This window comes from Anser anser, assembly GCF_964211835.1.
Source record: "Anser anser genome assembly, contig: HAP1_SCAFFOLD_87, whole genome shotgun sequence".
Classification (NCBI taxonomy): Eukaryota; Metazoa; Chordata; class Aves; order Anseriformes; family Anatidae; genus Anser; species Anser anser.
This window is the reverse complement of record NW_028153517.1, coordinates 192473-218269: the sequence shown is the minus strand read 5'-3', so window position 1 is coordinate 218269 and position 25797 is coordinate 192473. Positions and strand designations below refer to the sequence as shown.

General features: G+C 34.5%; 2 protein-coding genes across 2 annotated transcripts in view; both read left to right on the top strand.

Annotated features, from left to right (window-relative positions):
- LOC310892005 (adhesion G-protein coupled receptor V1-like) overlaps window positions 1-15666 on the top strand; it is a gene marked incomplete at its 5' end in the record, with an annotated part of 72345 nt that extends 56679 nt beyond the window's left edge. The window contains 12 exons of the mRNA XM_083854196.1: window positions 204-413; window positions 4651-4781; window positions 5040-5139; window positions 6133-6312; window positions 7870-8033; window positions 8597-8690; window positions 10705-10783; window positions 11273-11411; window positions 11916-12057; window positions 12544-12806; window positions 14393-14568; window positions 15410-15666. Of these exons, the coding sequence (XP_083710322.1) occupies window positions 204-413; window positions 4651-4781; window positions 5040-5139; window positions 6133-6312; window positions 7870-8033; window positions 8597-8690; window positions 10705-10783; window positions 11273-11411; window positions 11916-12057; window positions 12544-12806; window positions 14393-14568; window positions 15410-15596 (1865 nt within the window). The 3' untranslated portion in view covers window positions 15597-15666. The remainder of the gene's footprint in view (window positions 1-203; window positions 414-4650; window positions 4782-5039; window positions 5140-6132; window positions 6313-7869; window positions 8034-8596; window positions 8691-10704; window positions 10784-11272; window positions 11412-11915; window positions 12058-12543; window positions 12807-14392; window positions 14569-15409) is intronic.
- A 612-nt stretch (window positions 15667-16278) lies between these two features.
- The window catches only part of LOC310892004 (adhesion G-protein coupled receptor V1-like), a gene marked incomplete at its 5' end in the record, with an annotated part of 72353 nt that continues 62834 nt past the window's right edge, over window positions 16279-25797 (top strand). The window contains 6 exons of the mRNA XM_083854195.1: window positions 16279-16302; window positions 16625-16768; window positions 19140-19244; window positions 20659-20772; window positions 23661-24226; window positions 25432-25702. Of these exons, the coding sequence (XP_083710321.1) occupies window positions 16279-16302; window positions 16625-16768; window positions 19140-19244; window positions 20659-20772; window positions 23661-24226; window positions 25432-25702 (1224 nt within the window). The remainder of the gene's footprint in view (window positions 16303-16624; window positions 16769-19139; window positions 19245-20658; window positions 20773-23660; window positions 24227-25431; window positions 25703-25797) is intronic.

The window sequence follows — 25797 nt, the reverse complement described above, 5'->3', positions numbered from 1 at the left end:
TATTGGCTTAATGTGACTGATCAATAGTAATTAGATAAAATTTCATAATGACATTCACTGACTTCCAGAAAGGTAAATAAGTTTGTTTCATGCAATTTTAATATATTTTATGTATTTAATTATTTTCAAAATGAGATGATTGAGTCTTTTTACAAGGTGGTTTCCAAGTGGACACACGGTTGTATACGTTCTTCTCCTTGTAGGTGAAACAAAGATGATGGTCACGCTGCCCATTATAGATGATCCAGAGCCAGAGGATGATGAAAGTATTGAAATCAGCCTGGTCCATACTGAAGGAGGGAGTCGAATTTTGCCCAGTTTTGACACTGTCACAGTGATTATTCTGGCAAGTGACAATGTGGCAGGAATTATAAGCTTCCATACAGCCTCAAGATCTGTTATTGGTTGTGAAGGTGTGTTCTTTGTGTTGACCACGCTCAAATTTTAATGCCAGTTTCCATCTTTGTGCTTTCAGTTGATAATGACTCACAATGATTGTGTTTCACTGTTCAGAGAACACCAGCAAGAAGTGAATATCCACATACCTGACATGTACTTTGAACTCTTGCAAGCATTCATAGAATCACAGAATGCTTAAGGTTGGAAGGGGCCTCTGGAGGTCATCTGGTCCTTTCCCCCTCAAGCAGGGCCACCTAGAGCAGGTTGCTCAGGACCATGTCCAGGCTTTTGAGTATCTCCAAGGAGGGAGACCCCACAATCTCTCTGGGCAACCTGTGCCAGTGCTCCCACACAGCACAAAAGTGCTGTCTGATATTCAGAGGGAACCTCTTGTGCTCCAGTTTGTGCCCGCTGCCTCTTGTCCTGTCCCTGGGCACCACTGACACGAGCCTGGCTCTGTCCTGTTCCACCCTCCCTTCAGGTATTGAAGGACACTGATGAGATCCCCCTGAGCCTCCCCTTCTCCAGGCTGAGCAGTCTCAGCTCTCACAGCCTCTCTTCCCTTCCCTTGATCACCTCGGTGTCCCTCTGTTGGAGTCTTCCCAGTACGTTTAGGTCTGTCTTGCACTGGGGAGCCCAGAGCTGGACCCAGTGCTCCAGGTGCAGCCTCACCAGTGCAGAGTAGAGGGGAAGGATAGCTCTCTCAGCCTGCTAGGGATACTTGGCCTAATTCAGCCCAGAATGCCATCAGCCTTCTTAGTAACAAGGCATGTTGCTGGCTCCTGCCCAGTGCAGTGTCCAGCAGGACCCCAAGCCCTTTCTGTCAAGCTGCTCTCCATCAGGGTGCACGCCCTGGTGCCTGGGGCTGCTCCCCGCCAGGGGCAGGACTCTGCCCTTCTCTTTGTTGGCCTGCACGAGGCTCCTGCCAGCCCACTTCATGACTGCCAACATACACACACCTAATAGTCATAAGCAAATCAGATCTATCAGCGACTTACAAAGAATTTAAAATATTCTAGAAAACATTCCTGCAGAAACACTAGGGTAACATCTTCCCTTTGTCTGTCCCATGAACCTGATGTTTTTTTATGGCAGATGATTTGGGAAGTAGCAATTATAAGAGAAAGCAAACATTTGAGAAAGAACAATAATAATTTGGTATGTACTAAACATTTCTACTATTGTTTTAAAGAATACACGGCATGTTTCATCTACAGTTTGATGCAGTTTTGCATAGGATGATAATAGTACTGGTGGTGATTGCTTTAGGTGGCCTTTGATGGAATCTCAGTGTATTGCAGTATCACGTTTCTCTGATGTTTGAACTGATGGGCAGGGAAAGTTCACAAAACAGGAACTTGTCCCCTAATGTGTGCACTACATTTTCTGTTTGAAGAAAAATGGCTTTCTCAACCAAAGGTTTTTTGTTTTGTTTTCCCAACATGAAAGGGCATCATAACCTTTGGTTTTTTATCTAGGTATGGTTTGTGTTAATTCTGTGCCAAGCCAGATGTGATATGATTAGCTAAGAAGAGCTGTTAATGAGCACAAGGAATTAATAAAAACTGTCTCAGTCCCAAAGTCCCTGAATACTTTCAACTGGTTAAATGTTATTCATAGCATGCTACCAAATGCTGGCTGCTTGAAACTGAAGTACTTGGCTATAGTTCTATTATTATATATAGTTATTATTATATTATTTTTCCAGGTTGTGAAAAGAAATAGTTCATTGCCTTCCAGCCAGAAACAAAACAAGTGAACTAAGTGTCTTTGATTAAAAAAAAAAAGAGAGAGAAAAAGGGAGAAATAGAGAAAGAGCAAAAGAGCTAAGGCATTTAGATTATTTTAGTTTGTCAAAATATTTTTTTCATTCGAAAGCAAAATTTACCAGACATAAATCCAAATATCATTACTTTTACAGTTATTGTGTTATTGAAAATTTTCTGTTAAGTGAATACATTTTGTTTTCACAATGTGCATGTTATTTTTTACCTTATTGAGGATAAGTGTAGTATTTTTTATTGGACAGGGGTCTGCGACAGTTGTGTAACTGTATTACAAGAAAATGCACTGCAGTAGCTTAAAGTAATGAGGAAGAGGAGAGCGGCTGATGCTCCCTTCTTCACAGCGATAAATACCCACCTCTTTGTTTCTCTATGTAAGAGATGCATCACTTATTAAGTCACAATGTAGAAATGTAAAAGTATGGATAAGGATTAAATATTAAAAAAAATATTGAATTTAGCCTAATAACACTTTCAATCTTCAGAAATCAATTAGTGTTCATATTAGCATTTCTTCTGGATAGGAATACCAAAAAAATCTTGGTAAAGCTGGTAGGAAACATGGATCAGTAAATAACTACTTGGAATCTGTAATAATGACTTCAAGTTTCTTCTCAGTGTTTGGATTATAGTGGAACAGCTTTCTATATCATAAAGCATTTTTCCCAGTCTTCAATGAAAATTCATTATAACTTATAGAGATATATTGAAATAAGCTTTGCCTTATTTGTGTGTGTGTGTGTTTTCCCAATGGTACTAAACCATTGAAACCACTTTTCTTTTAAATCTTTATTTCTTTGTAATGGATATGCAAAATTCTCAAATAGAACATAGTGGATTGCAGTGCAGTGTTAAACACTGTAATGATTTAGCCTCAGAGGAACCTGTAAATTGGGAGTCTACCATCCAGATATTTGACTGTAGAAGTGGAATCCTTGTGATATCAATAAATTTTGAATTCCTTAATTTTCTTAGAAGCAACATGGACCAACTTAAGCCAAAGATGTCGACATCAATGTCGACATCAATGTTGACATCTCTGAGACTTAACTGAAGTTTGAAATGTTGGGGCTGAATAGCACATTTATGTATTTGAAAATGGGTGTAAACAGTTTTTGTATTACTTCTTTACAATATTAAATTTTATTTAAGTATATTAAGGGCTCTTGAAGTTAAGAATTCCTTTCTCTTTCATTGGTAGCCAATATACATGCATATCTCTGACTCTTCCTTACAAAAAATAAATGTAACTAGAAAATTTTCAGATTTTTCTTGCCAGTTTTAGCTGTACAATGCTGTACAATTCTGTAAGGTAATACAGTAGAATAGCAAGACAGCATCCTAAGTTGCTGCTCTCTAAATTGCATAATCAAAGGGACTAGTTGGGCAGCATAATGTTATTATAACATTATCTTATGTTTTGTTAATTCTTCAATAAGCAAAAGAAATCTCATGTATTGTTTTCAAAAATCTCAGAATTGTAGATTTCTGCATATTTCATGTCTCTGAAAGCCAATGCAGGACAAAATGTGCTGTTGAACTTAAATTCTGTGGACCTGAAAAATGCATATGAAATATGAATGCCATGTACCTACCTATTATAAATAACCATCTGTCCTCTATTGTGAATGTTTTGCAAAATATTGCCTACTGATCTATTCCATGTTGATATAACATGCTAATTTCACATGTCCACATTTAAAATATTTAATGGAAATTTTGTGAAAAACTTGTGAATATAAAACAATTTCCACATTTTACAAAGCCTACTAAGAGGTCTACTCTTTTTAATTAAAGTGCCTTTGGGGTTAAATGTTATAAATGTGCAAAATACCATAGTATTTGCTTCCTTTATATGCACATTGTCCAGCAATACTGATTACCTCTGAGATTATAAGAAATTATTAACATTTTCTGAATGTTTTGTTTTCTAACAGTGACCATATTTGTAAGTTCGAACTCACATAAATGGAACTTACAGATAATTATAAGCATTTTTTTCTGCATGCATTGAATAAAGTCACAAGACAGTGCAAATGTTCAGATAATGTGTATTCTTTCCAGGGAACTGTTGTAGAAAACTACTATTATTGTTGGTACATACAGTAGTTACTGTTTTGTACAGTTTACAGACTTGTATTGCTCTAATGTTTGCGCATGTTTTCATGAACATTCCCTTTCTAAGTTATTCATCTATACCAAGTTCCCTCATATGTTCATAATTATTTCCAAGTGTGAACTAAAAACAGAAAAAAAAAAACTAGAAGAGTTTAAGTTTAGGTTTTTCTTTTCAGCATTAAAAGTGAATGTGGTATATAACTACTGTGAAATTCAAACTGACAAAAATAGCAATATCTTTCAGGAAAAATACTTTAACTGTGTGATGCATGTTTTTGACCTCTCATTTTTATAACCAACATGTAGAAGAGGAGACCCTGAAACACTGCATCTTGTCCTTTATTCCTAGGAGAACAATTACAATTCCACATCGTAAGAACTCCTCCAGGACTGGGAAATGTTACTGTTGAGTGGAAGATAGTAGGACATAATGTAAAACAAAATTTTGCAAACTATTCTGGAATACTTTTTTTTCCTGAGGTAAGTCCATAAACAGTGATGTTGGCTACAGGAAAATAGTGTGATTAGAACTGATCTGAGAAAAAGTGTGCCTTTTCAACAGTCCTTCTTTCTTGGTTTGATTATTTAATTTCTCACTTTTTGACTTACAAACTGGAGGGAGCTTACAATTCTTGATACTTAACTCTTCTTAAAGAAATTGTTCAAAATACTTGTCATTATGATATCACTTGTGTTTTATAAAATAATGGCTAATCAATTTACCCTTAAAACAAATAGGGGACGTTGAATACAACATTGTATGTTGATCTGCTGGATGACCATATTCCTGAAGAAAAAGAAGAATACCAAGTCATCCTATACAACATCAAAACAGAAGGTAATGCAGAACTATAGCCAGCTACATCTTAAAAATACCATTTAATAATATAATATTTTTAATTTTATTATTTCATTTTGGAGGTATAGGACTGAGCAAACTGCAGCTGGTGCAAAGTACGCAAAGTTCATTAACATTTTATTGAAATAGGCTTGGTCCTTATGTATGTATATATAAATCCCACCGTGTCTCCACAAATACACTTAAATGGTTTTCAATCCTGATTTAACTCTGCCTATTTAATTCAATGGTTGTTTCTTCCCTTAATCTTAATGCAAACTGAGTTTACTAATATGTCATGGATAGAGTTGCCATGAAACATGCAGATATTTTTATCTTTTTAAACAATCTTGTCAAGCTGCAGACTTACTGATCTGTCCCTGAATTCAAGGTGGTCAGAATATTTTATTCTTGCCATTAAAATTATAGTGAGAAAAGAAGCCTTAAACTGCATCCGTTCTGAAATACCTTTTTTCAAACTGAAATTAATGTCCAAACACCAAACTAACTTGACATGGATTGTGTTGCTGCGAGGTGCCTTATCAACTTCCGAGAGTCACTGTGGCCCAACGGGATGAGCAAAATTATTCATCAAAGCAATAGTTGGAAAACATATCAGTTTATTGATGTAATGATTGTGAAGTGGAATATAGTTTTAAGCTTTTGGAGGTACTTCCTGGGAAAATGGTTTATTTCCTTTTAAAATATAGGGAAGTTGATATTTGGCACTGGCCTGTTAAGTTTTCTTATTTTTTAATACATTTTTGTGACTTTGTACTTGGTATGCATAAAATTTCTGTTTCTATTTGTTATAGAATGTAAGTATATATATGTGTGTAGGTCCCACACCATCCACATACTTCAGTGAGCTTTGGTTTCGTGGTATTTGCATGGCTACTGAACGTTATTTAAATGTAATATTAACAATAATGTAAGACAAAAATATTAGTTGCATAACACTTCATTCACTGCAGTCCACTGATTCTCTTGCAGGAGTTTCTTCTACAGGTGCTGCTGTTTTGGATAGTCAAGGATATGAAGCTGTTCTAACAGTAGAAGCTAGTGATGAACCACATGGAATTTTGAATTTTGCTTCCACATCCAGGGTGGTTTTAATCCCAGAAGAAAACAAAACAATTCAGCTTTTTATTAACAGAGAATTTGGATCTCTAGGTCTGTATAACAACTCCAAGAGAAAGGAAGTTTTGTTTTGCTTATCATTAGGCAAATAAAAGCCATGATAATGAAAGTTTGGAAAAATCTTTGTTACAGTTGGTATTTTTTTCAGAACTTCTAAGCTTCTTTCTGCAGACTTGGAAACTAAATATTACTTATTACTAGAGTCATAATCCTCATTAATACAGCAAGGGATCTGAAAGCTGTAACAATCAGGTGGCTATTAAGGTTACCATATTTTTGTCTAATGAGTCTGTCTCAAAGCATTAGTCTCTTCAGAAAAAATAAAAAACATGAGAAAAGTGACATGTACACACATCCCACATATTTTTTCTCTGAATTTCAGGAAGTCAGCACCTTAGGAATGTCACATGGAAAAAGTTGTGTCCAGACCATTGAATTCAATTTATGTCTCCTCTGACAATTTCTGATTCCTCTTTGAATCAATTTATCCATTAACATCCTTTAAACTATATAGTATTCAATTCTACAATACAATAGTGTGCTTCATGAAAAAAAAAAATGAATCTTGTGTTTGTTGCCTGAAAATAGCAACTTATGTTGTGAGAAAACATGTATAATAATTTCCTATTTGCCTTTTTGGACTATATTTACACCTCGGTGATAATCTGGCTGTTTCTTTTGCCATACTTGTTTTGAAATGAAGTAACATTTACAGTGCTTTTCAAGATCTGGAGACACCAGAGAGTTTTAGAGACATTTTAATGACACTATTTTTCCATTTATTTTTTAATACCAGTCCATACTCTAGTGTACTCTTTGAACACTATTCAGTAAACTAATGTTTTAAGATAATTGTTCATAGTAAGTGCAAGATCTCTCACTGAATTAAAATAAGCATCGTTACTTATTTATTAATTAGGACTCTTTTATCTCTTACATTTTATTTCATATAGAGCAGCTTTTAATTTCATCTATCATTTTATTTCAGGTTCATACTCCTTATGTTTGCCACTTGACTTACCCTACCAGATTAGCGAGAGGTGGCTTTATTCTCAAAACTATAATGTATAACTTTTCTGCTTGGTAATATTTATCCATGTGTCCCCTAATTTTGTTCTCTATTGAAGTTTGTCAATCTACCCAGGAAAGTATCTAGATTTATTAATCTGTGTTTCCCAGCACTGTCTTTAGAGCCTTTCTTAGATATCTGTCATTCCCAAAAAGTGTCCTTGTTGCAAAAACTCATATTAATGGTACATGAGATGTCCCAGTTAGTCTTTCAGCAATTTCATATTTATGGTCCACAGAACTTCAAATTTCTGGATGCATTTGGACCCAATGATTTTTGAGTCCTATGCAGACAGACAAGTCAGCAAAGGTCAAATTGAAGGCATATTGATAACGGTAACAAAGGTACACTAGCTCCAATGTACTTTGGATAACTCTTTTAATCCTTCTGTTTTGCAGTTAGTCTTTTTATTTTGTGGATGAGAATTTGATCTCTTGTCTTTATCCATTCCAGTGAACATTATATAAGAACTGAAAAACAATTTTTTTTTCTTTTTTTTTTTCTCCTCACAAATTAAACAGGTACTATCAATGTTACTTATGCCACAGTTACAGGATTGCTCACTGTAAGTAATCAGACAGAAGAGACTGTGGCTGAACCAGGAGCTGATTATGTACCTGCTTCTGGCTCACTGATTTTAGAAGAAGGAGAAACATCAGTTGCCATAAATATTACTATTCTAGAGGTAACCTCTAAACCCTTTAATTCTGTACTTTTCTGTATGATTTCAAAAGGGTAATATTTTGGGAACTAAAGCTTGCAGCCATTATTTGAAGCCCTGTGTTATATTTCACTATCATTTAGAAAGATGGTTTCAATCTTAATATTAAAATCACAAGGGATCAAATAGTCACAGAAAGCAGCTCTACCTCTGTCTAAAGGTAATAAAGTTGTCTCATTAAAACTTTACCAACTATCTAGTAGTATTTAGAACAGTGTGCTTCATGGCTGGCTACAGGCTCATACTTTTTCATTGCTGGAGATACATGCCTCTAAAATCGGTCAGTAATTTATTTGCAAGAATAGTTTAGCGTCACCACAGGATCTTTTTCATGATATATAATGTCTTACTTAATTCTTCCACGATAATCAGTTTCAGACCCAATAAAATTATTTCAGGAAAACAGAAAAATGAATTCTAGTGTCACAGTAATATTAGAGACTTGTTGTGTGATCCTTTTTGGTGACTTCTGTGGAAGTTTCTTAAAGGACAATGAGAAGAGGATGTACTGTATTTGTGTTTTGCAGGATGATATACCAGAGGTGCAAGAATTCTTCTTGGTTAATTTAACTTCAGTGGAACTCATCATGAACCATTCAACGTCATCCCCACCTAAGCTAGGTAAAAACATCTTATAGCAAATTATTTTTACTTTTCCTTTTTAATGGTTTATATTATATTACCTTGGGAGATTACCATTATTCCTCTTACTTACCAACTATGCTGAGATGAGACATGGTTATTTAGAAGAAACATCATAGAATATGAAATAGATTTATTATTACACTTAATCTCTTGCTTTTTAAACTCTGGGAAAATTTAAATTAATTTTCGTAGAGGAGTTAGTAATTATCAGTTGGAAAGGACAATTATTTGAAAAGTTTATTGGTGATTTTTTCATCTGATTTTCATTTACAAACTACAAAATGGAAAAAAAAAGTAAAAAAAAAACTTTATGTGGCTACTCTGCTCACTCTTTTAAAAAAGTCTGTTTTTATTCTTTTATCACTTTTAGGAAACATATTTTATGGTTTTCCTACTCTTGCAATGATCTTTATTATTTGCTTAGTCTGCTTCTCATTTTGCTTCTTCAGAATTCAGTAGAATAGTAGTCATTAGCTTTAAGAACTGTTGGATTATCCTGTGGTACTAAAGACTAGTTATATAATGTCAGACATCTTCTTTGACTCTTTTCCCTTTTCTTTGCATGCTTATAGAAGTGACTGAGTTAATTCGTTACAGATTGAAAGGTAACTTGCAAGACTCATTGCTGATTTGTGAATAGTTGAGTCTAAAATATGAAAGGAGTAGCATATAAGAATGAAAGATTCATCCAAACTAAACAGTGTTGTATAGTCTCACTTTCTCTTTGGCTGTCTCCTTGAACCATGACCATTTAACACTGATGTGACACTGCATTGGGTCAGCTTTACTTACAATGAGAAAATAATAGTTTTAAGTCATAAGGAAAAAATGTGTTCACATAACATGTCAGTGAATTCTTCTGGTAGAAGAAATAGCCTGACTCAAATACGTGTGTCCGCGTGTGTGTCTGTGAGCAAACTCTTACAGATCCTGGGTGAACAGATCTGACTTCAGGGTGACATGAGAAAATGCAGGAGTGAAGCAGAAATGTCTCTGATTGCCATTACTCCCTCAGGATTTGTAAACCTCAGTAACACTTCTGTTGTCTGTGTAGAGCTATTGCTCATCGTCATCTCTACCTCATAGTGACAGGCTTAGATTCATGGCAATAATCTTCTACTTTTGTTCAGTTTTATCTGAATTGATGGAAAAATGTATATGGATCTAAACATAATATACTTATGGCAGACTCGGTGAAGTCAATTTGGTTTTAGAAAGTAAGTTGAAGTTTATAAAAAGTAAACAAGTAAGTTAAGGTAGTTGTGTGGTGCGGTTGTCTGAAAAACAACAACCTATTTTCTGAGAAGTATTAAGTTTTGACTGTAAAGTTCTGGTCTCTGAAGTTAGTAGACTTTTCTGACATTAACCTATTATTTGGTGTTTTTCACACTGCAGTGTATTCAATTACGATTTCAGGCTAATTGTAAATACCTGTATGTCTTTATGGAGCAGTAGAATATTACAGTATGTGAACACCCCACAAATAAATTAATAGTTGTGTATTTGTAGTGAAATCTGAGGTGTGCCATTAGAATGTATGATGAGGCACTGAAGCACAAATAGAAGATGAAATGCTGAATCATTTATTATTCTTCCTCATTGTCTTTCTCATACTCAGAATGGCAAATGCAAAATATTGAATGTCATTGTAATAAACACTTATAGTGAAGACAAATTAAGATTCCATCGCAAATCTAGACTTTATTATTTTCTAATGTTTTATGTGCTGTTTAACTTTCTACATTTTCCTTAGTCTTTTTTTTTTTTATGCATTATTAAATATTACAGTGCTAATTCAAGACGCATTATTGCACTTCTAGTAGTAAGGACTCTTTCCAGTTATCTTGCCCACTCCCATTTTCTCCTACACATTTTTTGTAAAGACACTGTAATATTAGTACCGATTGAATAAATGCTTCTGTGATTCTTGAAAATCAAGAAAATTGATTTTATTGTTCTTTAATTTTTGTCTTTCTGTTTTGCCTTTTAGATGTGGAAGGTTTAGCTTCTCAAATTGTTATCGATGCTAATGATGGTGTAAGAGGAGTAATTGAATGGGAAGGTACCAAGTAAGTCTCATCTTCCTTGAAGAACTTACTGTGCCAATTAGTGATTGGTGTTGCCCATTTTCTTTCTAAAAGTAAAACTCCTGTTAAAAATAGGGCCATGTCTTTGAGATGGTAAAGTAATCATTCAATTCAGCTGAACTAGAAAGTGGGATTCCCACACTGAAAACAAAAATTCACTATTCATCTAATCAGAATTCTTTTACTTATTACTACTTTCACTGTTGTCCTTTTATATCACCAATTTGCCTAACCTCCCCAGCCTGCATCAACTCTTCCAGCCTCACCATTCATGTAAGCAAAAAACAAAACAAAACAAAACAAAAACCTCATGTTACTTAATTCAATTTAGATAAGAGAAAAAAGGTAAAAAGGATGCGTTAGAGAACTATAATGTAGGGAATAATTCAGAGTGAAAATGTAATAAAAATGTACTATCTTTTTCAAAAGAACATAATCAGTGAACATTGAGAATTATTCTTTTTATTTTAGTTTTGAAGTTAGTGAATCTCATGGGAATCTGACAGTAATGGCTTACCGAAACAGAGGATCATATGGCAATGTGTCTGTATTTTTTTATGCCCAAAATTTGGAGGCCCAGCTGGGTTTGGATTTTAATGTAACCTCAAGGGTAAGAAGCAACTCTAAATCTAGTACTTTTTATTCTTTCAGCTTCCGTAAAAGAATATCTTCTTGATTATTCTGCAGAATGATCAGTAGTGATGCTAGATGTTTCAGCTTGTTTCAGTTGCTTTGGTAATCTAAATAGAATGAAATAAAAATATTCTTATTCTTACTATTTATTTCTTTTTTAAAAATATATTTTTTAATATAAAGCAAAATGTAAACTTTCAAACATCGATTTCAAATTTAATTTTGATTAGACATACAAACTTTTTCATAGACTATTTTTGCAACAGGACTTTCAAAATAAATTATTCTTTCTTGTCCTCATTCTGTAATGTGCTGAACCTTTATATTTCTGATTCAATCAGTTTATAAGGAACAGAGAATATGGCTCTTCCTATGCTTTCCCTTCCTTCCTATTTCACAGAATTCTGTTTACCGTAGTCAAAAATTTCTGTGTGATATTAACTGATGTAAGTATTCGGTGCTTTATGTGTTTCAACGCTAGACTCTTTTTTTTGCTGATGGAGAAAGGCATAAATCTGTTGATGTCATGATTTTTGATGATGAGATTCCTGAAGGTGATGAGAAGTTCCAGTTAATTTTAACAAATCCATCTCTGGGGCTGGAATTAGGGGAGAACACAACAGGTAAAACTTAGTTTTAATGTTCCATTTCTTTAGAATTCTGTGGCACACATTTTAATTCCACTTTTCTGAATAATCATATTTCAGAAAGCACCATTGTCCTGCTATGGTGAATCTTTATACTCCTTTGGAAGGTTCTGAAACATCCCTGTGAAATCTGTGCAATTAAAAAGTTTATATGTAAAGCAATGAATCAGAAAGCACGAAGATGAGTTTTTCAATGTGTACTACCTCACTGAACTGAGGTCTTTTTAGAGAGTTCATAATCCTTTTCTAGGAGAGACTATATTCTTCCTGTCTAGAGATCTTCCTAGTTAAAGTGAAATGCCTTCCCATTCTCTTCAGGTAATGTCATGGACACATAAGCATTATATACACACTAAAGGAAGAATGTATTTGTGTTTATGTTATGTATTATGTTACTATATATGTATATTTATATTTTACTATGTTAACCAAAGAATATTTTCATTATTTCTTTTTCAAAAGCTACAATTACTATACTTGCCAATGATGATGGCCATGGAGTTTTGTCATTCAATAACAGCAATCACTTCTTTCTGAGAGAGCAAACATCTATCCATTTGATGGAAAGTGTTGCAGTATTGAATATTATCAGAGAACCACCTCAGGGAATATTTGGCACTGTGACTGTTCAGTATCTTGTAAGTGAGATTAACTCTTCAGAGGCAACAATGGATTTGACCCCTTCTCAAGGATATATTGTGCTCGAAGAGGGAGTCAGGTTCAAGGTAATATGCTAGTTATTACCAGAGAAGTCTAGGAAGCTTTTTTTTTGGAAATATTGGAAAGATTTCAGAAATGTCTGTGCTTTATCTTCTGTTTATTTTTTCTACTTCTTTCATTCATAAAGTGAATTGAGTCATGAGCTGTGACTGATTTCCTGTTATTATCTGATGTGGAAGTGTGTGAAAATTAAATGGGCTCATCTTTAGGTGTTTCTTAGTTTGTAAGGGTTGAGGTAAATTGAAAACAGTACACTATAGATAACGTTCATGTGTGCTTTGGAACAGTTCTTTTTATGTAGTCAATCTATAGCTGAAATGCAAACTTACTTTAAATTAAAGTGATAATTTGCAAGCCTAATAGTTAAGATCAAAGTAAAAATCCCATTCTGTAATTTAACATTTTAGTTAGTCTGAACTAAACAGAATGTGCTGCAACAAATACAAAAAGTAGAACAGTTGTCTGTCTTAGGATTGGAAAATAACTTAAGTATTAAGCTCACTGCCTCTATACTGTCCTCACAAGAATGTCAGCTACAAAATGAACTAGCTTAAGTTTGTGAATCCTGACTCTTCTAAGGTTTAATCACAATTCGATTTATTTATTTTTGCCAGTAAAGCTGGTGAAGCTAGTGTTAGCATATTACAGGCAATAGGATAGAAACTGAGACAAACTTTTCTTGGAAACACTGGTTTTCAATTTCTGGCCTTTAGATGCATTTGGAATCACAATGCAGCAGATCTATAAGAAGTTGGAGCCTTCTTAATATAGTTGGTAAATATGGTTTATTGTGGAAATGAACAGAAATATAAAACATTGTAAATTTTGTATTATTTCCAAATGCATCATCACTAACTTTTTATTTTGTACAGCAAGGCTATGCGTACCTATGAAATTTTTTGCTTGTTTGAGTAGTGTGAAGGATGACAGTGAGCCCCAAATGAAAGTGAAGCACTTAGCTTTCTCTAGATTGCTCTTTGCTAGTTTGAGATTGCCTTTAGAAGACCTGATCTTCATCCACAGTGGTGTAGGAGAGGGAAAGAAGCATCGAGAGGAAAGAGTATTTCAAATCTCTCACTATTCTTGCTTTTTTTTTTCCTTTTCCTTTTCTTTCTTGACAGCACCAGTAGTGAGATTACCCTGTTTCCCTGAAGATAGCTTAGCTGCCAACTAAAATAAATTAAAACCAACTTAACTGATTACACTTATAGCTGTGTTGTGAGTATAAACTACCCAAAAATGTATGGAATAAATAGAGAACAAAAGTATGAAATTAGGATCAAAAACTTCAGAGGATCATAGGATGAGAAAAGAAAGAAAAGAGAACAACAACAACGAAAAGTGAATATGCTCATCTTAGTGTTGCACCAATGGAGGCCACTAGATGGATGGCTTTAGAACCTCAGTCTGAACTCAGTCTGAGCTTGCCTCAATTCTGTCCTCTCCAGCTTCATGAGCTGCTCTTCTCCTGCTATGCTATCCAAAGCCTTATAGTGAAATAAATTTAAAAAAAAGGTAGCACATTCTGATAGAGCTGTGTCATCATCTGTTATCATGTCTCAATAACATTGTATGCTTGTTTTGTTATCAGACGCTGCATATTTCTGCGGTACTAGATGAAGAACCAGAAATGGATGAGCACTTCATTGTCACCCTGTTCAATCCAACTGGAGGAGCCAGACTAGGCACGAGAGTGGAAACTATGATTACAATATTACAAAACCAGGCTCCACTAGGGCTTTTCAGCATCTATACAGTTGGAAATAGGTACTTTACACTGATCAGTAAAAAGGAGATAGTTGCTCATACTCCAAAGAGATAATATTTCTCTACAATTTTGTTTTTGATGGATCGCATTAAAGAAATTCAGCAACCCAATTTGTAAATCTGTAACTTTGAAAGGTATTGTGAAATACTATTACTGCTAAACAAAAGAGTAGAAAAATGCATAAAAAGGACTATTCATAATCCAAAATTTCAATTTATTTATTATTATTTTTCTTTATAAACTAATACTTCACTAGTGCCTACATATTCCACTGATAGTATTCCATGTTAAAAGTTCCAAACCTCATATCAGTGTCCAGGAAGTCATACGTTTTATAATTTACTTTCATTTTTAAACCTGTAAAAAATATACTTTCACTGAAGGCTGTTTTTCAGAAGCAAGTGACACATATGGACTGCCATTTTTAAAAACCATTCAGCTGAAACCATACAGATTAAATAAATTTACTATTTAAATAAAAAATGTATGTATGCTATTTTATTAATACATTGATATTTAGAGTTAATAATTTATATTAATATTTAATAATAATATTATCTAAACATTTATTACGTGAATTTAATATACTTAAATTTCAGTCTGTTTAAAGATTTTGTTGAATTGCCTATGATTTTGCATGATTGTAGTAAGGATCATTGGGAAACCCTAATTAATGTAGCTACCAGTCCATCAGATACTGAAACCTGTTATTAATATTTTCTTTTTATTTCTGTTGTATATTCTGCATCTGGAATTGTACAGTAAAAATCTTATTTTTATTACAGCAATGAATATACTATAAAATAATTTTTTCCTTATTTTTATGATTCTCACATTTAGGACAAATTTCATCATAATTGAAGAAGCCAACACTACAGCTTATTTGAAAGTTTCACGGAGTAATGGGCTTAACGTTTCTGTGAGCGTTGAGTGGGAGACATCATCAGATACTGCATTTGGCATCAGTACGTTCACTTTACAGAGAATGTCCACTGCTTTTGTAGAAGTGGAGATAGTAAGAGAGTAGCCAAGCATACAGGAGATGTAGCTTGGGAATGTAAATTCAAGTATTCAGACACAATTCAGTTAATATTTTCCTATGTAAGATTTAGTAGATAAAATACTTTAGCTGCTTAAGAATCACCTTGTCATCAGCCACTTCTGCCAGTTTCAGTAATCTCTATTTCTGTCTTTGCTGCTAATATGAACATTATTGTCACTAGCCATTTATTTATTTATTTATTTGTGTGTGTGTAATAAAATTTGTTCCGTACTACTTGTAACTCAGGATCTTTCTAACACAGTATAAATGACATGTGACATGCAAGAGTCTAGCTCCTGGAGTTTAGTTCTGACAAGACGGTGCTTAGGGACCGTCTTGGAATAAAAACATGAACATGTTGTAAATGGGGAACAAAACATGAACATTTTGTAATTTGTCTTTTTTTTTTTTTTTCTTTACTACTTGCTATCTAGCTAATTCTCTTGTTAGCTAAATTCCAAGATCAATTATTATGAGTCAGACTCAAATTGCCTATATGTCTTCCATGTGCAGTTGTAATGAATGAAAAATACATTTACTGCTTAACTCTCATTATATCCTTAGCATTGTAACATTTCTATGTATTTATATACACTTATAACAAATACTAAGACACAACTTCATCATTTCTCATACTAGGTCTGGCTTTGGGAGGTAAATAATGGGAATGGGGTTAGAAAAGATATCAAGAGTAATATAATAGTAAATAGTGTTTTTATTTTATTTTATTTTATTTTATTTTATTTTTTACTATATTGCAGGGGGTGGTATCAGTGTCCTATCTGTCTTGCAAAGTTTTGTGGAAGAATCAGCATCTGGTTGGTGTTTCTTTACCTCAAGAGAAATCCTGTACGGTGTTCTGTTGCGTATGCCTCCAGCTTTGTTTTCTACTGTCTACCAGTGGAAAGGAGTATTTGTTCCTGTTGAGGTAAATGTTTGTTTTTGAACACCAGACATGCTAGTTAATAAGGAATTTAAGTCACAATCTTACTTTTTTTTTATTCTTCTTGCAGAATTTCAGTATGTGGAATCCTACAAGTTGTGTGTCTTTCCAAATTGGAGCCTCTTCCTACCTTGTGGTTACTCATGGAGGAGCCACACAGGGAGCTTCTAACAACAGTGTGTATGCATTCATGGCTGGACACAGATTGTTGTGGGTAAATCGATTTTAATTTTAAAATCTTAAAATAGTATGGGTTGGCAAGGACCAAGGGAGGTCCTCCAGTCTGGCCATGTTTTAGAAAAAAGCACTCTGTGTGACAAGAGTTAGTTTTGTGTCCTAAAATACTACATAACTTCAGTGATGTAAGTTTGTCATAGTTAGTTGTTTACATTGTTTGTATTTTTTATATATTTACATTTGAGGGTGCAGGGAGGATTACCTGGGAATCACAGAATCACAGAATTGTCTAGGTAGGAAGAGACCTCCAAAATCACCTAGTCCAACCTCTGACCTAACATTAACAAGTCCTTCACTAAACCATATCACTAAGCTGAACATCTAAACGTCTCTTAAAGACCTCCAGGGATGGTGACTCAACCACTTCCCTGGGCAGCCCATTCCAATGCCTAACAACCCTTTCGGTAAAGAAGTTTTTCCTAACATCCAACCTAAACCTCCCCTGGCGCAACTTTAGCCCATTCCCCCTTGTCCTGTCACCAGGCACGTGGGAGAACAGACCAACCCCCACCTCGCTACAGCCTCCTTTAAGGTACCTGTAGAGTGCGATAAGGTCGCCCCTGAGCCTCCTCTTCTCCAGGCTGAACAACCCCAGCTCCCTCAGCCGCTCCTCATAAGACTTGTTCTCCAGACCCCTCACCAGCTTCGTTGCCTTTCTCTGGACTCGCTCGAGCACGTCCATGTCCTTCCTGTAGCAAGGGGCCCAAAGCTGAACACAGTACTCGAGGTGTGGCCTCACCAGAGCCGAGTACAGGGGCACAATCACTTCCCTAGCCCTGCTGGCCACGCTGCTTCTTATACAGGCCAGGATGCTGTTGGCCTTCTTGGCCACCTGGGCACACTGCTGGCTCATATTCAGCCGACTATCAACCAATACTCCCAGGTCCCTCTCGGCCAGGCAGCTTTCCAACCACTCATCTCCCAGCCTGTAGCTCTGCTTGGAAGTGGGGGAAGAAATTCTCAAGCAATCAAGTCATAGAACATTTTCTGGAAAATGTATGATAAGTTATGTTAATTCTGTAAATTAGTTGCTTATATATATATATATATATATATAAAATATAAAGTTTTAAAAGCTATTTCATGTATAGTTTTATACATAATTTTGGAATTCTTAACATTCTATGCGTACTTTTTCTCACTATATACAATGTAATATAAAATGTATTTGTTTATATACATATGTAGATAAACATAGTCACCCTCATATTTCCCTTGCAGATACAGACTCTTTCTGTTCTGGATACCAGACGTGTGAAACATTTTGCAGTGGAGGAAGAAGACTATTTGATTATTGTGAGTCACACAAACAGTTCCAGTTCCATCCAGGTTTGAATATTCTTCAGTCTTCTCTGGCTTTAATGTGGGTAGTTTGCTTAGTTCTGAAAGGATAATGAAAGGAAGTAAATCTATAAGCATGTATTTCTGACATATTATTTTTGTTTCTATTGGAAATTTATAACAGTTAAAATTCCAGACTTGTTTGGATGTATAAATACTCTCTACCTGAGTGTATAATTTACATCTGGTTTGTTTTTATTGCTACTGTTATTTCAGTTTTGAAATGTAGCATGTAAACAAAGAAGTAGCTTCTGAATATAAACCTGTTCCTCTGAAGAGCAGGCACAGCTTCTTGCAGTAGGGTTAATTACCAATTACTGAGGGAACATTGTCATAATATATGCATTTTATAACACCCTCTGGGATAAGATGCTGTTGTTACTCCAGCAGATGATATTTGCAATAATACAGAGGTTGTATTAGTAGAACGAGTAGCTATGCCTTATTGACAGCATTCTGACAATATAATTTTGTATAGGACTTCTCTGAAAAAACATAAGAACATAAGAAAATGTTAGAGCCACAGTACTAAGCCAAGCTGCTTCTGGGATTTGTGGATATCTTCAAAATCTGTTACCTACAATAGCCTAAAAAAGTGACCAGTGACCTAAATGATTGTCCTGAGTACATTTATAGCTAGCTATCTAATAAACGACTTCATGATGGTGAAAACCTATTTTTAATGGGTGTAGGAGCTCCTAAAAATACCAGTGATGATATGTCAGTGCTTTGTGTATGTTGACTATGTTCATTTACAGAAACAAACAAACAACAACAACAACAAAAACACACAAATTGCATTACGTGATACATTTTTATCTGAAATCTTTTAAGGTTTTCATTAGCTGAACTAATTGGTTGCTAGGAAATGTATGCCATCAGTGGACTGGTTTGCGGATTGGATTAACTTGTCTGTGGGAGTTTGATATTTCTATGGTAACAGTTTCTTCATTCTGCTGTGATATTTGATCTGTGTCTGATTGTCTGTTCCTTTTCTTCCTCATTAGTCTGCCTTAATCACAGTGAATGAGCCCAGGGGCAGAAATGAATTTGTGCCGCTCACTCTAATTAGAGAGAGGGGAACCTATGGGACGGTCGTCATAACTTTTGAGGTGAGTTTATCCAAAAGACTTCATACAGTAGTCTGTTGGATTAAACTGAGAGGCTGTAATCATAATTTATTGAAGTGTTTGCAAAAGGGGAAGAAGGACAAAATACCTACATCTACATTAGGTAGATCTGTTTCATAAAAGGGATTCATATTAACCGTCATATAGAAAATACTGTAATTATCTGACTGTTTAATTGACTGTTTAACGTTAAGAGGTACTAGAGAAAACCGAGTATATTCTGTCATTTAGAAAGGTACGTGAGGCAACATCAGTATGTATTACTAGAAAATAATGCATATTAAGTATGTAAGAAGTGTCTTATCTAAGTTTTTTTAATTTTTTTAAAAAATATTTATTTTACATACAAATATTCACGTGAGTCTTTAATGATTATCCCAACTTTGAACTGTGAGTGCTCAGGATTTGGTGAATTTCTGTATCTATAATCATCTGTATCTTGATCTCTATCTTGAATCCCCTGCAAATGAAGCTTTTGAAATAATTAATCATGTTGAATACTTATCCTGTTATTTACATATGTGATTTGAATGTGATACAATTACTGACTTCATTGCTTTCTTTTTCTTATCTAGCTCAGACTCTATTATTTACTTTAAAATTATATATAAAATCTTTCATATAGATATTTCTGTACTAGTTGCCTGGTCCTATAGGGTAAGGCTTTAATCTAGACCTCAAAGCTTTAGTCTAGACCTGTCAAAACCAGAAAAGCTTTGCACTGGATTTTATTAATACTAAATATAGCATGAATAGTTAAAGTACTGAATATGATTCTCTGTGCAATTTTTTGCAAATATGTTTGTTTTAAGGTACAGTAAATCTTACTCTCTGGACAATTACTTAGGTCTGTCTCACATCATTATATATGTATGTTGAAAAATAATTTACAAAATGTTCTAAAACCAAAAAATCCCATATGACCTTTAAGAGGCTTTGTAGTATTTTGAGTTTGACTGTTAAATTTAGTATCTTTAATATCACAAGTTAAGATAGAAGGGACACAAAACCAGTAAGTACTATTACTTTGTCTTGGAATTTATTATGAAATACTATTGATTCAAACTGAATTTGCATGAATATCCTTTCTGTAATATGAAAGAGTCAGTTATGCATCAGAATATACTAAAGAGTCCCCATAGGCCTATATGGAAGTAGTTTTCTTCCTCTTATTCTGGAAATACGGGATTTCTTCAGAGTGGTTGTTCTGACTTACACTGTCTGCCAGAAAAGAGCAGATTTTCACAACTGAATGTTCATGTAAGTTGTAAGTTGGAGATGGCTGAACAGATAGTCATTTGTTATGCAAGTCACACTGCATATTGGTTATTGTACTTGCACTGGATTTGTATTCCTGCTTTATAGACTTCTCATCAGACAAATCAATTCTTTGCAGATAAAAGATGGTCCAAACCCAGCTGAAGAAGACCTAAGTCCAGCTAAGGGAAATATTACATTCACACCTGGGAGATCAAAGCTGATTTATAATTTAACAGTGCTTGATGATCAGGTAGGAACAAGCTGACTTCATCTTAGGCTTTGATACGTAGAAGGTTAACTGAAGTTCTGGAAAGACTTAGAGTAGTAAGTTACAAAAAGGCTTGGCTTAAATAAGGTTAAAAGCAGTTCTATTTGATGAAGTGATGTTAAATTTTGGCTCTCTGGTCTATTATTTTTACTCTTTCCAAGCTCCCTCTTTAATTCTCATCAGTGAATAGTTTTAGTTTATGTGCATATCCTGGCTGAGCAGACATGTTATCTTTGTCACTAAAGAAAGAATATTACACATTGAAGATTCACAGGGAAAAGGCAGATTCAAAAATATTTTTTGTCGTTGTTTGTTTGTGGTTTTTTTTTTTCAAATATGTTTCAGGGTAGAAACATATTTGAAAAAATCCTAAAAATAGATGAGATTCCTGAAACAAACATGCAGTCTTGTGGAAAGCATGAATACTAGGTGATAATTAACATTTTTCTGTTTTCAGATTGGCCAATTGAAAAAAAAAAACAACACACACACAAAAAAACCAAACCAAAACAAAAAAAAACCACAACATAACTCATAGGTTGTGAGGCTTTCTTTTTATCTCAGAGTAAACAAAACATTCTTCTAATTTGCAACTTGTGATTTTCCTTTTTTCTTACCTGCACTTTTCTTTTGTGTTTTTCTTTTCCTTTATAATAAGCTTAAGAGGGAAAACTGAGACATCAAAATAAGTATATATGATGCAAAACAACTTAGTAAGAAATTCATAAGAAAACAATAATGGTGAAAGGTGTGTGTCTCAGAAGTGAGCACAGAACTGTAAAGCAGCTTGTTTCCTTTTTACTCTTAGTTATAAAAAATGTCCTTCCACATTTCTACTGATACTCTAGTGTTAAGAGGCTGTGCCAACCTGGGGTGCTGAAGTGTAGAAACATCTCTTTCCAATTCAATGTAATATTTCAGTGACTTACACACAGAAATAAATTATTAGGGTCTTTTCTCTTGGGAGGATGTGATTTTATTTATTTTTATTCTGAGAAATGCTCTCAAACTTCTGTTTCTAAAAGTTTGATCTGTATTTGGTGTGTCTAGTCAACGTCTTTCCACTCTTTGAAAGTCTTTCACAAGTGTATGTGAAAGATGAATTTTGCACAAAAACCTTTATTGATGATGATGATGATAGAGTTCACAAGAATCCAGTAACACTACTGTCAGAACTTAATTTGAGCTTTTAGGATCTGAGTTAGGGAAACCAATGAAACAAGTATTTTTCTGAATTGTGCAGCCTTACAGAAGGTAGGGGACTGCAGTTCTGATTTCCACAGCTCTGCATTTATAGTACTTTTCCTGTGCAGGTTTCCTTTTTAAGTATAATTGCAACTTTAAGAGAAAATTAAAGAGGCAAGGCAGCACTGGAAATCATTTATACTATTATATTCGAAGTTTGACTCATGTATTTATTGGTCAATCATGATGTAATTGAAAGCTCCACAATGCCTTATTTATGTAGGATACTAAGATTTTATCTGCAACTAAAATGGCATGTACGTTCTGACTGTCAAATGCGTATTTTTGTACTGCAAGACAGTATATGAACTAGTGAACTAAAACAAGCGTAAGTTAACATCAATTTTAATAAGATAAAATAGGAAATAGTAGTGTAGGAGAGAGGTGACAGAGAGCTTGCAAATCTCACGCTGGAAAAAAAAACAAACAACCTGCATCAGTCAATAATATTATGCAAGTTTAAGTGCCACAAGTCAAACAAGGGACAAAATTGGCCTCAGCTACAAAGACAGCGGCGTGCATACCCTTTGTGCCCTGAAACAGGATCTAAGGGTGGCCAATTAACAAATGTGTAAAAAGAGAAGAAATATTGGACCACAAGGAATTCTGAACTTTTTTTGCTCAGTAAACAGAACTACATGGAAAGGATTCATCAGCCCTATAACAAAGCAATGCCATTAGTAACACATAAGCAATTTTGTTGTGGAATTTATCTCAGAAGCAAATAATACTGTTTTTTCTGAGAGTCCACAACAAGAATGAGATGTGAGGATCTTATGTAATATTTAAATATTTCCTTCTAATCTCTCTGTATTAATAAAATAATGATATTTTCCAGTTAAACAGACTTAGCCTATCAAGACTGGGGAATAAAATGTAATAATATAAAGTAAAAAATATTAAATTCTGCAATTCAAGGCTTATAAACCCTTCTTTTTTGTCTGCTGCATCAGTTATTAGAGACTAAAGAGCTAAAACTAAAGTGCAGTTCTAAACAAACCACATGTAGAAATGCCAAAGTCTAATTAATAGATAAGCATCAGCAAGCACATTCTCAGAGCTGTGACTGAAGCTGTGCTGGGAATGTGAGTCTGTCTGAAAGTAGGAACTGTTCTTTTTCCCGTTGAATAGGAACAAAAGGGCCAAGGTAGGTTGTGTTCATATGTTGTTCCTCTGTTCTTTCAGGCATGCATAGATGTAAAATGGTGTTAACATCAGCAAATAAAGATGTCAGACTAAATAACTGTCAGGAACACTTGTGTCCAAGCAGAGCAACTTCCACAAGTTGAGTTTGGATCTCCTCACACTCTCTAGTTGGAAAGATAGAGCTTCATCTGATTCTTGCCTAGTTTTTGTTTGCCCTTTTTTTTTTTTTGTCTTTTCCCACTTTTTCATATTTCCATAGCATAGAAGTATGTCTTAGAAAATGGAAACATTCAATTTTGAGAAGGGATTTTCAAAGTTGCAAGCGAGTTTCTTTTTGCCTGTTTATTTTAATGTGAAAAGGGTTGTAATGTTTGTATTATTTCCCTTTATTGCTAAATATACATAACATATTTCTAAGTAAGTGTTCTGCATATATTTGAAATGGGACTTACACCCTGTTGCTACTATTATTTTTCCAGATACCTGAAAATGATGAATTGTTTGTTGTTCATCTCAGGAGTGTGGAGGGAGGGGCTGAAATCAACACCACAAGGAATTCTGTTCAGATTAATATTAAGAAAAATGACAGCCCTGTGCGATTTGCTCAGAGCACTTACATGGTGCCTGAGGAAGTCGAAATGCTCACAATTCAAGTGATTCGTGGTAAGGATGACAGTGGAAAATTAATTGGACCTGATGAATGTGAAGTCTCCGTCAGTTACACCATCATAACTGGGAATTCAACAGCACACGCGCAGCTCAATTTAGACTTCCTAGATCTTCAGCCAAATACAACTATTGTCTTCACACCTCTAGTTCATGAAGTATATATGAAATTCAAGATCCTTGATGATGCCATACCAGAAATTGCTGAGACCTTCCAAATTATGCTCCTTAAGGACACGTTACAGGGAGATGCTGTTTTGGTTAATCCATCTGTTGTTCACGTCACCATCCAACCAAATGATAAACCCTATGGAGTGCTTTCAATCAACAGTATCCTGTTTACTCAAACTGTTATCATTGATGAAGACCAAATTTCAAGGTACTACAGATCTTCAAACAGTATCTCGTCATGTTAAGGGATTTGTTTGGCACTGTAAAGCATCCTTAGGATTTCACTGACAGTAATTATAAAATCAGTAGTGAAAAATTAATATAGAAATCACCTACTGTGTAATTATTATAAACGATATAGAATTTTCAAGGGAGAAAATGTCTAATTATGCAGAAGTATTTTAATATTTATGAACTATATATGAGAACTGTAAATATTTAATGACATTATCAAAATACTGAAAAACCCTTAATCTAAAAGATGGATCAGTGAAGTTGTGATGCGGCCACACACCCATTCATACAAGTGGAAAATATATTTCAGGCTTCCTTTCCCAGTAAATCTTTGTCTATACTGTATTTAAAGTCAGTCTCTGGTTAAAAAATGGTGGTGAGTGTCTTCTGTGAAGTACTGAATACCCATAGACTTCCAAAAAAGTTAAATACATGTAATTTTACAGATAAATTAAAAACAAATCTCCACACAAATCTTTACAAGCAGAACTAATATCTATACAATATTGCCAGTTTTAGTAAAAATGTCCACTGCTAGCTAGTGATGGTGGTTCATCCCCAGAGAAAGAGGTAATGTATCAACCTATGATTTTATGAACAATTTCTAGTATGTAGAGCCCAGCACTTCAATATTCACTTTTTTTTTTTTTCTTTCTTATACACAGATACAGGAAACGTGACATTTCCATAATCACAAATATTGATAAATTATATTTCAGTGCATAGGCAAATAGTTGAGTCACTTTATTTTAAATAAAATCATTATTTAAACACTCATGCCTGACAATTGTATTTTGATATAGTCCATAAAACAGTGTAGAAATTTAGTTGAGAAAAAGTTTTCTGAAATTTAACATCTTTCCTGAGAAAAAATATAAACATGCCAACTTTCCTCTTCTCAGTATCTTTCTTACTGTAAACAAAATAAATTTTAACTAATGTCTTTAGATATATTACTCATGTCTTTATGTATATTATCTCATGAATAAGCAACCTGAGAAAAGTCTACTTCTGTGGTATGATTTCACAAATTTTAAGTCCTGACTCAAATGTCAGTAGCAGCAGTTAATATCGATTCCACTGAAGTCAGTATAAATCTGCCAGGGAACAGATAGCTAAGTAAACCGATATTAATTATAATTGCATGTTACAGATTTTTATTTTCATTCAAAACCACAGGTTTGAAGGGATCACGATCGTAAGAAATGGTGGAACACATGGAAATGTTTCTGTGACCTGGGTCATAACTCGAAATAGCAGTGATCTGTCACCTGTGACTGCAGACCTTGTTCCAGAGACCGGGGAGATACATTTTGATCAAGGACAGATGCTGGTCACACTTTCACTGACCATTATTGATGATAACATACCAGAAGAAGCAGAGCCCTATCTTCTGAAGCTCTTAGCTCATACAATACAGGGAGGCGCAGAAGTCAGCGAACCATCTGAGGTAAGTTTGATTTCAGAACTTGTTTTGAGGAGGTGATAGATAATAATTAGGGAGTAGGATTAGGATTAGGATCCACCAGTTTTGGTGGATTGGCT